Raw genomic sequence first — 11,804 nt, 5'->3', positions numbered from 1 at the left:
AAAAAAAAAAAAAAAAAGAGTAGTAGGTGGTAAATTTGAACTGAGTTCTCCTTAATTTCCATTTCTTTCTTCTGATGTGCTTTTTCACTCAGCAAATGTCCCCTGTCTCCCAGCTCTAGTCCAGGCATTGTGCTGCATACCTGGCGTAACAGTGGGAGACCAGACAGACACAGCCCCTCCTCTCATGGGCTTAGGGGTTACAGATGGAGCAAGGCAGTGATAACCTGGAGAGATGTCCCTAGATTGGGGGTGGGGGAGTAGGTAGGTCCTCCAAAGCCCAGCTTAGCAGCCTGGGGGCATCAGGGAAGGGTCCCTGGATGAAGGACTGTGTCAGTCACCTTCCAGCCACTTATATTGAGAACCTACAAGTAAGATGAATCTAGATTTTTTTTTTTTTTGAGACAGAGCCTCAAGCTGTCCCCTGGGTAGAGTGCTGTGGCATCACAGCTCACAGCAACCTCCAACTCCTGGGTTCAAGCACATCTCCTGCCTCTGCCTCCCAAGTAGCTGGGACCACAGGCACCTGCCACAACGCCCGGCTATTTTTTGGTTGCAGCCGTCATTGTTGTTTGGCGGGCCCGGGCTAGATTTGAACCCGCCACCTTAGGTGTATGTGGCTGGCGCCTTAGCTGCTTGAGCCACAGGCGCCAAGCCTCTAGATCTTGACAAGTGCTAGAAAGGAGACATAAAAGTCCCAAGTGTGCCTGTGGTGCAGATCCAGGTGCTACACAGATCAGCTGAGGGACCCTTGGGGCCCTGGTCCTAGTGGTCACCACCTCCTAATCCCTTGTCTCAGGCTGATGAATGGCACATCTGCATTGTCAGCACTCAGGCAAGGGGGCCTCTTGTGTATGCTGCCCAGGTGGATGCAGACAGGATAGATTCCACGTGAGCCTTCTGGACTTCTAGTAGGAAGGTGCAGTTCTTTGAAGAAGGCCACGATGCCTCTGCCATTGGTTAGAATGCTCTACCGCTGCTTGGTGGGGAGGTGGCAGGGCATCTTCCAGTCATTAGCAGGACTTTGGCTCTGCCACTTACTACCTTGAATTTGTTTCTAGGTGAGGCACAGCAGGGAAGGGATGAAAGCCCTCCTGCAGCAGGACCTGAGCCATGGATTTCTTTTCTCCCTCCAGGACAGTGGGTTACTTCTTGGCACCTGGCCTGTTTGACTTAGGTAGCTTTTGCTCTGAAGCTGTCAGGTGTTTCCCATTTGGGAGCTAGGGACATTTGTCATCCACTTAGGCCATGAAGCAGTTTTATAGTCTTTTCTGAAAGCCTTCCCAGAGATCAAGTCTTAAGAATCTTTTAGAAATGGCTAGATTTCCCTACAAATTTACTTTCAGTTTCTACTCTGAAGGGTTGTTTCCCAGGACCCAACAGCACTTGTTATCTCCCTGTTGTGCATTTTCTGTAGTGACCATACTAAGGGAAAATGATGAAAGAAGTGGTAACATTTTCATTGTTATGGACCTGTGGTTTGTAGTAATGATTTCCCTATTGTACCAGGTTTAGTTTGCCAATTTCCCCATATTACAAACAGCTCCATGTGGGCAGGAATAGTTAGCCAAAATAGAATCAGGAGCAAAAAAATGGGGGGAGACACATGTTTTTAAATAAATTGACCAAAGAGCTGAAGGGAGCAGGAGGGGTGAAACCACTTTCTGTGGTGCTTCAGGTGGGCCAGTCTTTGGAAAACAGAGGCTTCAGAGCCCTTTGTGTGGGGCCAGGTTGTGTGCTGTTGTTCACGGGACCGTGGTACATGAGTGAGCGTGTATCTGGCACAGCACTGGCCCTGAGCAACTTGACTTTCTGAGCTGGATAACAAGAGCTGGTATTTGGGTTGTCTTTCCCAGGTTCCAGGTGCCCACAAGGCCCCCTGGAGGAGCATCTCTTCAGTAAGTACTTGCCTGCGTGTGTGTACACTTGCACATGTGTGCACGTGTGTCTTTGTATGTATGTGGCACCTGTGTGTGTCTGTGTACATATGTGCCTGTGCCTCTTTGCTCCCTGGTCCTCTGTGTCCCTGTGAGGTGCAGTCTCCACAGAGGTTACCCGCTTCTCCCCTTTCCTGAATTGTGCTAGACAGTATCCCCAGGGGAAGGACCCCAGTTCCTTGGTCACAGTCTTGTTCCTCCAACCTTGGCTGATCATGTCTTCTTCCTTTCTGTTCCCCCTCTAGCAACAAACAATTGTGAGTATTCTTCTTCTCCTCTGCCTGTTAGATTTGGGGGCTCTTAGTTGCTTTGGAGTTGACCCAAGTTTAGGTAGGGGTGGGGACTGCTGCTGACCAGGGATTCCCAGAGGAGCAGTCCTGTTTGGGATGGGGGTGCCCCTAATCAGTACCTCACACTTGCCCAGCCTGCAAGGATCAGTGCTGGTGGGAAGAAGCAAACTGGCTTGAGCTCTCAGGCACTGAGCTAGGGAACATGTGGGAGTGCCTGAAGGCCCACCTTCACCATCCCCTTCCTTCCAGCCTCCGTCAGCTAAATATGGAGGGCGGCACACAGTGACAATGATCCCAGGGGACGGTATTGGACCAGAGCTCATGTTACACGTCAAGTCTGTGTTCAGGTACAGAGCCCCTGGGCCCACCTCCCTTTGTCTTGTCCCCCAGGGTGGATTGTGTCTTGGGCCTAGCTGGGAACCCTGAGCTTTGTGCCAAGGGGACACCAGAAGCCCCTGGTGAGGCAGTGGCAGGAGGGCCTGTGAGGCCAGGCCTTGCACCCCGGTGCCTCTGATCCTGCCAGGTTGGCCTGGGCACTGGGAGGATTGCACCAGCTCTGGTAACAGTGTATATTGGGAAGTTCAGGCATGTCCTGCCAGTTGGCATAGGTGACTCCAGTCTCTCCCTGGCCAGAGCCAGGGCAGAGCAGTCAGCAACAGGGGAGAGGCCTCTGTGCCCAGCAGCCTGGGCCAGCCTTCTTGACTGTGTTCTGCCCCAGGCATGCATGTGTGCCTGTGGACTTCGAAGAGGTGCACGTGAGTTCCAATGCTGATGAAGAAGACATCCGTAATGCCATTATGGCCATCCGTCGGAACCGTGTGGCCCTGAAGGGTGAGCTCCAAGGCCAGAGACCAGGACTGGGCCCTATGCATGATTCCTACACCTCTAAGCTGACTCTTATAAGGCCCCACACCTCTGATTTCAGGTCTTTTCTAGTTAGAGAAGACCCTTGTGCTTGGAGACTTAGCAGAAGCTTCTGTGGGTCTGTTCATACTATGACCCTGAGATCATGGTGGAAAGAGCTATGTGTGAGCCTGGCCAGTGACAGGCTCCCTCCCCCCACCTCCTTCCCTTCTCAGGAAGCCCTCTCTGGTGGGGTCAGCTTTGACACTCAGAGTCTTTTCACAAACCAAATATTATATAGATGCAGTTCTGACTCTCTGTGGTAGCCTTGGCTCTAGTTTGCACAACTGTGGATGATACAGGCAGGATTCTAGTAGCCTCTCTTGAGTTTTCTTTGGTTTGGTCCAGGTAATTAAACTGTTTATATCAGTCACTTTGCAAACTGCTCTGTGTTAGAAGCATGTGAGCAAAGATGAACCCAGGTAGAACTCCAGGCCCTAGTAGTCTAGTTGAGGGGGCTACATGCCAACTACAGGATGCCCTGGATACTCTGCGTGAAGGCGGCATGGCAGGGTGCAGTTCAGAGGGTTAGGTGGCCCTGGTTGGCTGCCAAGGAAGGCTGCTCTACCCAGCACCCTCTACCGCCTGCTTCTAGTGGCTACTGGCCCCTGCTTCCCTCCCTCTGGATATCCTGAGCCAATCTGGCCTTTTGCAGGCAGCTCCTGCCTGCCCTTGAATGGGGGCTCATGTGGTACCTTAACATGGGGCCCAGCAGTAACCACAGCCAAGGTTACTTTGCTGGAGCCAGCCTGACTAGCCACTCTGTTAGTAAACAGGAGCACTCATTTTCTTTTTTGAGACAGAGTCTCACTTTCTTGCCCTTGGTAGAGTGCTATGGTGTCACAGCGCACAGTAACCTCCAGCTCTTGGGCTTAGGCTATTCCCTTGCCTCAGCCCCCAGAGTAGCTAGGAGGCTATTGCCAGGCACCTGGCACAATGCCTGGCTATTTTTTGTTGCAGTTTGACCTGGGTCAGGTTTGAACCCACCACCCTGGGTATATGGGGCCAGCGCCCTACTCACTGAGCCACAGGCGCCGCCCACAGGAGCATTCACTTTCTGTTGAGGCAGACCCTGGATAGGAAATGACATGGCCTCCTGGCCAGCTGCCAACTCTTACTCATTCATTTATTTTGTTCATTTATTCATCCAGTGAGTATTTATTGAGTGCCTTCTATGTTCCAGGTACCCTTCTAATTCCCTCAAACTCATCTTGAACGAAACACAAATACACATACACCCACCTTTGCCCTCATGGGTCCTACATTGAAAGTTGTGTTCTAGTGTACCATGAAGTATTTTTGTTGTTAGAATCTTCTGTGGTTCAAGTAGTCTTTGGCACACATTTGCCAGGTTAGGAAGGAGGAGTGTGGCAGACTGTGGCTTAGCCTGGGATGCTAAGGCAGGCTGGAAAGGGCATCCTTTTTGTTTTGTGTTCTATAGGCAACATTGAAACAAACCATAACCTGCCACCATCCCACAAATCACGAAACAACATCCTTCGGTGAGAGCCAACTACCCAGGGCCATGGCTTGGGGGCCAAGTTGGGGTATGCCAGCAGAGTCTGGCCCCAGCTAGCTGCCAGTCAGGCCTAGCCTGCCTCTTTCTTTTTCGCCTCCTAGCACCAGCCTGGACCTCTACGCCAATGTCATTCACTGTAAGAGCCTGCCGGGAGTGGTGACCCGGCACAAGGACATAGACATCCTCATCGTCCGGGAAAACACAGAGGGCGAGTACAGCAGCCTGGAGCATGAGGTGGGCAAGACCTAGGTACCCTCTTGAGTCATGGGCAGTGGGGATGATCTCAGTCACAGGCCATGTTGAGGGAGACCCTAAGGAAGCAGGAACAGATGTACCCTCACAGGGTAGGGCCTGTGCTCATGGGAGAGGCCAAAAGTCCTCAGAGACAGGGCTGCTTTCCCCTGCCCTCTTTGCTCCAGCTTGCTTGGTCAGCTTGACTTTCACAGGCTCCCTGAGGTAGTCTCCACGAGGAAACAGATCCCTTTTCCCCTATCCACTTCTCAGAGTGTGGCAGGGGTGGTGGAGAGCCTGAAGATCATCACCAAGGCCAAGTCCCTGCGCATTGCAGAATATGCTTTCAAGCTGGCTCAGGAGAGCGGGCGCAAGAAAGTGACAGCTGTGCACAAGGCCAACATCATGTATGTCCCCCCCCCCATCCTCCTGCCCCCTCTGTGAGCAGTCCTGAAGCAGCTGGAGCAATCCACCTGGGCCTGCTCTCAGGGCCTTGGGGTCTGAGACCTGAAGCTACCTACCAGGGGCCACACTACACCCAGGTGTGTGCCCTGTTGTCCCTAAGGCCTTGCCCCAGGGGAGGTGGAATGAGATTATGCCCATCCTGCAGGTGAGGGGCAGGTTAAAAGTGAGACTTCAACCTATCATAGCTCCCTGTATACCTTGGCCCTCTGGCCGACTGTTGTGACAGACCAAGCTAGTGCCCTGTTTCCTCCCCTTCTCAGGAAACTGGGTGATGGGCTCTTCCTCCAGTGCTGCAGGGAGGTGGCAGCCCGCTACCCCCAGATTACCTTTGAGAACATGATCGTGGATAACACCACCATGCAGGTAAATAGCCTCCCTGGCTTTATCACCTCCTGCCCTGGGCCCCCTGGGCTTCTCACACTCGTGCTCCCAAATCTACTCCTCAGCCTTCTTCTTGTCCGGCAGCTTGTGTCCCGGCCCCAGCAGTTCGATGTCATGGTGATGCCTAATCTCTATGGCAACATCGTCAACAATGTCTGCGCTGGGTTGGTTGGGGGCCCAGGCCTCGTGGCTGGGGCCAACTATGGCCATGTGTATGCGGTGTTTGAGACGGTGAGTGCCTCCAGCAGCCCCAAGGCTCAGGTGCTGCCCTGTGGTCTTCCCTTTTCAGCCATAGTGTGGTAAAACTCACATGCCAGGAAGCTTGCCTGCTCCAAGTACATGATTGAGTGGTTTTTAGAATATCCAGTTTTGCAGCCCTCACCACTATCTCATTCTAGATCATTTCCATCTCCCTGAAAGGAAACCCTGTCCCCATTAGTTGACTCTCCCCATCTCCTCTCTCAGCCCCTGGCACCCACTCAGTTCTTTGTGTCTGAAGCCTCTCCTGGATGCTTCAGTGAGTAGAATCATCTGCCCTGCTTTCTTGCCTTTTCTACTCATTCTCCTCCATCTTGCCTTTCTAGGCCACAAGGAACACAGGCAAGAGTATCGCCAATAAGAACATTGCAAATCCCACAGCTACTCTGCTGGCAAGCTGCATGATGCTAGACCACCTCAAGTAAGTGGCTCCCAATGCCTGGCCATGAGCCTGCCAGACAGTATCCAGGCCTTGGGGACTGAAGGCTGCTCTCCTCTCCTCTAGGCTCCACTCCTACGCCACCTCCATCCGCAAGGCCGTCTTGGCATCCATGGACAATGAAAACGTGAGGTTCCTCATGTTCCCTCCCCACCCCTCACGCTTCCCTCCTCTAGCCTGTGCTGACTGGGGCTCCAATGGGAGGGTGGCACAGATAGGTGTGGTCTCCAGGCCTCAGCTTATGTTGCTGCCTTCCTGTTGGTAGTTCCAACCCCTGCAGACAGTGGGAGACAGCAGGGAGCCATGGGCTGCCTGTTGAATGGGGATGTTGGCAGGGCCTTGCATGTACCCCAGCTGGCCTGTCTCCCACAGATGCACACCCCAGACATCGGGGGCCAGGGCACCACTTCTGAAGCCATCCAAGACATCATCCGCCACATTCGCATCATCAATGGCAGGGCTGTGGAGGCCTAGGTTGTCCCAGGATTGTTATGGCCCACTCCTCAGATTCCCCTTTTACCCCCACACCCTTAGCCAGCTCAGTAGGCAGAGCCCAGAATAAACTAGCTTTGTCCCCAGCTCTCGACCACGTGCTTACCTTACCCTAGGACACAAGTGTTCCAGTTCACACTTTATTAAGAAAGAAACACACACTGGTTCCCCCAAGGACTCTGTAGGAGGACCACCAACATAACACATTCTGAAAGGTGGGCCTGCTCCCTCGCCTGTATCTGTCTACCCTGCCATGGTGGCAGGGCAGGTGGGGGAGAGGGTAGCTCCCACAGGGTGGTGGGAGTTGTCCCATTCCCTCAAGGCCCTGAGAGCTGGAGGCAGGGCCTAGGGGTTGAGCCAAGGGTGCTGGAGGCAGTCTGCTGCACTGGCCCTCTTTTCAGGGATATATTCCATCATGGGCAGCAGGAAGGCACTGAACTGTGTGGCCTGCTCCAGGGGCCACTCGTACTTCTCCATGAGGACCTCATACAGGCCCCAGTGCTTGAGGTTGTGAATGTGCCGCAGCTCTCCTGAGAGTGGCAGGGTGGGCATCAGTCTCCTTCTCCATCCTGCCTGGCACTTAGGCTCTGCCAGGAAGGCCTCTGGCTTCTGGGTTCCCTCCATTTCAGAACTTAAGGGCCCTGTTCCACCCTCCCCATGGCCAGGTGGCCTGAGCCTGCTTGAGTACCCACCTCTCCTGTTGAAGAACTCCCGGGAATAGCGGCCTGAGAGGGCAAAGGCCGGGGGGATGTCTCCTAGAAGTTCCACGATGTGAGCAATGTGGTCTATGGACAGAGATGAAGTTGGGATGCAGGTGGGAGGCCAGGAGGTGCTAGGGATGAGCCTGGGGCCTGCCTCCCTACCCTCATCCCGACTGTAGTCTTCTCCAGAGTGAGGCTCAAACAGGTAGTCGCCAGTGGCCAGCTCAAAGGCCTGGAATTGGGGAAGGAGGTGAGGCAGCTGGCTGGAAGGTCCGTGGCCCTGGGCATGGGGCAACCCAGGTGGGCATACCATGCACGCTGTGCTCCAGATGTCTGCAGGGGGCCCATACTCAGCACCGATCAGCACCTCTACCGCCCGGTATTGCCGGGTCTGGATGTCCTCAGTAAAGTGCTTATGCTGGAGGCAAGGGAAGCCCTAGGGACAGGAGCTGGGGCCAAGGTTGGCCTGTCCCTACTGAGCCCTATCCCCACCTCTGGTCCATGCACCCAACAAGCTCTGGTGGGGCTTCCTCTGAGCCTCAGGGTCCCAGGAGAAGGACTGACCCCTTCCTAGTGGGCCCGTGGCCAAGCCAGTCAGTTGTGCACACTGCAGGCCTGTGAAATGAGTCCAACCATCCACCCTCAGACCAGGGCCCCCAGTGCTGCACCATAGGGCTCACTCATACCACCCAGCAGGCATTGCCCAGGTCTGCGATCTTGATCTTGATCTTATCTGCGTTTTGGGGCTCTAAAGGGTTCACCAGAAGGTTTGAGGCACCAAATGGTGCTGGGGAAAGAAAAGAAGGGAGAGAGACTGAGTTGGTTCCACTCTTCATGGCCCTGCCTCCCGCTAACCACCACCCAACTTACTGCTGGGTGACAGGAGGCCCCCGGTCTCACGCTGAGTGGATGAGCCAGAGAGGATGGAGCCCGAAGCCAGAGAGAAGAGGGAGCCAGAAAAGCCAGAGCTCTGTGACCCAGGGCTGAGTCTGCGGTTGCCCCCTGGGGTGGGGGAGGAGGAGGCTGGGGAGGGGCCTGCCCCGGCACCCCCAGGGTGGCAGCCTGAAGAGGAGGTGGAGCCGCTGCCCCCCTCTAGTCTCCAGCTGGAGTCTGGGGAGATGGAGTGGAGGTGGCACATGAGCAGGTGCCCCTCAGCCTGCTCTGTGCTGGGGCCTGGCACCCCTTCTGGTGCCTCACCCTCGGCCTGGGCAGCTGCCTCCATAGCCTCCAACCTCTGCAGGTCCTGCAGCCGCTCCTCCAGCAGTCGCTTCTGCAGTTTCCGTTTGCGCCTCATCTTCTTCCTCTTGTTTTTGGACAGCTTACTGGTCTGCTGTCAGAGCCAGGGTCACCTGAGAGTTTCTGGTGCTCTTCCCACCCCCAGTCAGCCTGATAGTGGAGGTTTCTGATACACCCCACAAGGGACAAAGCCTCCAAGCCCCAGGGCTCCCAGGGATGCCAGAATGTGTCTCTACCCCACTTAGTCCCACCTTTGGCACCAGCTCCTCACCCATCTCTCTGCCTCCCAGTCCGTCCTACTCTGTAGAGGGGAGGGTGTGCTCCCTGTCCCCTCCAGGCTGCAGCTAAGGTGGCCTGAAGTGACCATTAGTGGAAGATGCAGTGTCCTTCCACTGAGGTCGTTTGGGACATAATCCACCCTATGTGTCACTCATTTGAGGCACCTGGCCTTTCAGTGCCACTATAGGAGTGCTGTGGAGGTGGGGTGGTACCAGAGTGGCTGAGGGAGGACATGGGGGGGAGATGGCCCTCAGCTGACTACATTTGAGAGGGGTACCCCAACTTACCGAGACTTCCTGGGGGGCAGTGCTGACTGAGGGTGCAGGTGGGACATGGGGAGAGAGGAACAGAGGTTCAGGCAGGAGCTGAGCCTGGAGGCCCCAACCTCGTCCTGCCCAGGCTCTTGGTACCTATGGAGCGGGATGGGGGCAGTGCCCCTGACTGCTGCCATGCTGTGGCCTCAGCAGCCAGGCGCCTGATGTATGGGTCACCCACACACAGCAGGATGTTCTCAGGCTTGATGTCTGTGTGGATGATCTTGCACTTTGTGTGGAGGTAGTCCAAGCCATGCAGCACCTGGGGGCAGGGGCCACACCTCAGCACCGGCCCCAGCTGGGCTGGGCCACATGGCCTGTTGGGCAGCACTCACCTGCCTCACAATGCTCTTCACACAGGGCACAGGCAGGCCCTGGTAATTGGACTTAATGATCCACTTGAGGAGCTGGTGGCCTAGCACCTCCAGCACCATGCACACATCTGCGGCCAGGAGTGAAGGCGGTCAACTCTGGCGGTCACTATTATCCAGCATTATTTATAGTGTCCCTGTCACTCAGAGGTGTGCCAGTCAGGCTGGTATATTTTGTGGTCATACTAGAGAGGGAACACTAGAGGGGCAGGGACAGAGGCCTTTTAGGCCAGCCTCACTGCCCTACCCAATTACGCTAAAGGGTTTCTTGGTAGCCTCCAAAGGGGAGGTACTGCTTCTGCAGCCCCCATCGCTCAGGGTAACAGCCACATACCGAGATCAGCAACAACCACCTGTGCCCTTGCGAACAGTTACCCAAAGAGGCAGGGTTATGTCATAGACTAGCGCCACTGGGAGGGGTAGAGCCTCATGTGCCAATCAGCACACTGAGGTTCCAGAAGCTGCCACACTGCTCTGCTAGTTCTGCAAAGGATATGGACTCCATTAACGCCTGAGATCCTGAAGTCATCAATAAGCTGAACAATGGTCTCTCTTTTGGGGTCACTAGGGTCACTGTCCCGAACCTAGGGCAAAAATGAAGGGACAACAGATGGTTCCAACCTGTCCTTCACCAGCTGCTTCCCTCAGTGTCCCTGAAGCACTTCTGGTTCTCCCCTTCCTGCTACAGCTGGGTCACACTGCAAGAAAAGCTGCCAGTCCCTCCGCCTGTCCCTTTGGGTCCTACCCTGGTGGAGCCAGCTGGAGTCTGCCCCTCAGGGAGCCCCAGCAGGCCCTTCACCCTCATCACCCGGCCCCAGGCAGCTCTGGGGAGCTGGAAGCAGGCAGGGGAGGTGCCTCACACATTTCAGGAGCTTGATCTCATCCACAGCTGTCTCTGTGTAATGTCCCGCGCTCTTCACCACTTTTAGGGCCACAAAGCGCTTGCGCCTGCAATACCAACACCCTTGTAGGCTGTGGCCCTGGACCATCCCACAGAGGTACATTGTGGTGGCCCCAACCAAGCCCAGGAGCAGGATTCCAGCCAGCACTGGGTCTTGGAGGCCAAAGGGGGGACTCACTGGATGTCCCAGCAGAGCCAGACAGTGGAGAAGTGGCCCCAACCCAGCTTGCGCACCACATGGTACCGACCATTGAACAGATCTCCAATCTTCACAGGATAGTAGCCACCTGCCGAAACAAAGGGAGCCACAGATCATGGGGCCTCCCTTCCCCCACCCGACCCCTCAGGACAGCCCAGCCCGGCTGGCCACCGGGTCCATATGGGCCTATGCTGTCCAGGGCTCCTGCAGTCTGGCTGCATGCGCCCAAGGCAAAGCCTCACCCTTGCAGTAGTCCTTAGGATCCTCCTGTTCCTCGTCGTCAGAGCCCAGGAACCCCTGCAGCATCCGGGGCGCCGGTGTGGCTGGGGCTAGTTCAGAGCCTGAGGACTCAGGCCCACAGGAGGCCTGTGAGCTGTGGGTGAGGTGGGCGGACAGTGAGCGAGCGAACCGTCAGGGGCCCGGGTGCCTGGGGCGAGTCTTACCTGCTGCTGCTGCCGCTGGCTCCGCCACCACCGCCCCTGCCGCTTGTGCTGGCGCTCATCCCAGCCACGCAGCCCTCAGCTCCGGTGCCCCAGGCGGCTGCTCCTGTGGGGCCCGTGGAGGCCCGAGCATTTATAGCCACGGCCGCTGATCTCACCCGCCTTTATAAATAGCCTCCCAGCTGCTATGCTGTGGGCAAGGTATGTGGCACGGGAGGGGGCAGCGCGGCAACAGTGGAGAGACTAGCCCCCAGGCCACACTGCCCTACCATAATGCACTCACTGCAGGGGCTGGGGGGGGGGGCTACTGCTTGGGGGCAAGGTGGTGGCGACTTGGTCTCCAGGACCAGCCCCTGTATCCCATCCACACAGGGAGGAAACAACCCATACCTCAGGTCAACCCCCTGCACTCCGGAGTTGATAGCAGGGGCCACCCTGGAAAGAATGTGCT

At 55.8% G+C, this 11,804-nt stretch overlaps 2 protein-coding genes across 5 annotated transcripts in view; one reads left to right on the top strand and one right to left on the bottom strand.

Annotated features, from left to right (window-relative positions):
- IDH3G (isocitrate dehydrogenase 3 (NAD(+)) gamma) overlaps positions 1–6,998 on the top strand; it is an 11,081-nt gene extending 4,083 nt beyond the window's left edge. Inside the window, exons 2-13 of one of the 2 annotated variants that reach the window (XM_003802538.3) lie at positions 1,854–1,895; positions 2,180–2,191; positions 2,474–2,571; positions 2,943–3,055; positions 4,569–4,629; positions 4,748–4,880; positions 5,151–5,284; positions 5,603–5,705; positions 5,808–5,954; positions 6,308–6,402; positions 6,487–6,547; positions 6,793–6,998. In XM_003802538.3, the coding sequence (XP_003802586.1) occupies positions 1,854–1,895; positions 2,180–2,191; positions 2,474–2,571; positions 2,943–3,055; positions 4,569–4,629; positions 4,748–4,880; positions 5,151–5,284; positions 5,603–5,705; positions 5,808–5,954; positions 6,308–6,402; positions 6,487–6,547; positions 6,793–6,894 (1,101 nt within the window). In that variant the 3' untranslated portion in view covers positions 6,895–6,998. The remainder of the gene's footprint in view (positions 1–1,853; positions 1,896–2,179; positions 2,192–2,473; positions 2,572–2,942; positions 3,056–4,568; positions 4,630–4,747; positions 4,881–5,150; positions 5,285–5,602; positions 5,706–5,807; positions 5,955–6,307; positions 6,403–6,486; positions 6,548–6,792) is intronic. The other variant, XM_012813207.2, reaches the window with a different exon arrangement.
- Positions 6,999–7,257: 259 nt separating this feature from the next.
- Positions 7,258–11,415, bottom strand: SRPK3 (SRSF protein kinase 3). Of its 3 annotated transcripts, XM_012813206.1 has the most exons (16): positions 11,357–11,415; positions 11,156–11,286; positions 10,893–11,001; positions 10,674–10,761; positions 10,301–10,397; positions 9,778–9,884; positions 9,539–9,704; positions 9,416–9,441; positions 8,811–8,940; positions 8,684–8,723; positions 8,484–8,584; positions 8,300–8,400; positions 7,924–8,031; positions 7,776–7,845; positions 7,605–7,697; positions 7,258–7,442 (listed from the first exon to the last, which is right to left on the bottom strand). In XM_012813206.1, the coding sequence occupies exons 1-16, from the start codon at positions 11,413–11,415 to the stop codon at positions 7,258–7,260; spliced, it is 1,611 nt and encodes a 536-aa protein (XP_012668660.1). The 3 variants fall into 3 exon arrangements, with proteins under 3 accessions (XP_012668660.1, XP_003802587.1, XP_012668659.1); XM_003802539.1 differs by having other exon boundaries at positions 8,484–8,723; positions 8,811–8,943; XM_012813205.1 differs by having other exon boundaries at positions 8,484–8,723.
- Between the last annotated feature and the right edge of the window lie 389 nt (positions 11,416–11,804).

Source organism: Otolemur garnettii, unplaced genomic scaffold, assembly GCF_000181295.1.
Source record: "Otolemur garnettii isolate 467f Iridium unplaced genomic scaffold, OtoGar3 scaffold00249, whole genome shotgun sequence".
NCBI lineage: Eukaryota > Metazoa > Chordata > Mammalia > Primates > Galagidae > Otolemur > Otolemur garnettii.
This window is presented reverse-complemented; position numbering and strand designations above follow the sequence as displayed.

Bases quoted from the DNA above. Each gene is read 5' to 3' on its own strand.
- SRPK3 (XM_003802539.1), bottom strand. From the start codon at position 11,415: ATGAGCGCCAGCACAAGCGGCAGGGGCGGTGGTGGCGGAGCCAGCGGC. The intron at 11,002-11,155 runs GTGAGGCTTTGC...TTGTTTCGGCAG, and splicing joins TCCTAAGGACTACTGCAAGG to GTGGCTACTATCCTGTGAAG. The intron at 8,032-8,299 runs GTATGAGTGAGC...CCTTGCCTCCAG, and splicing joins TGGGCAATGCCTGCTGGGTG to CATAAGCACTTTACTGAGGA.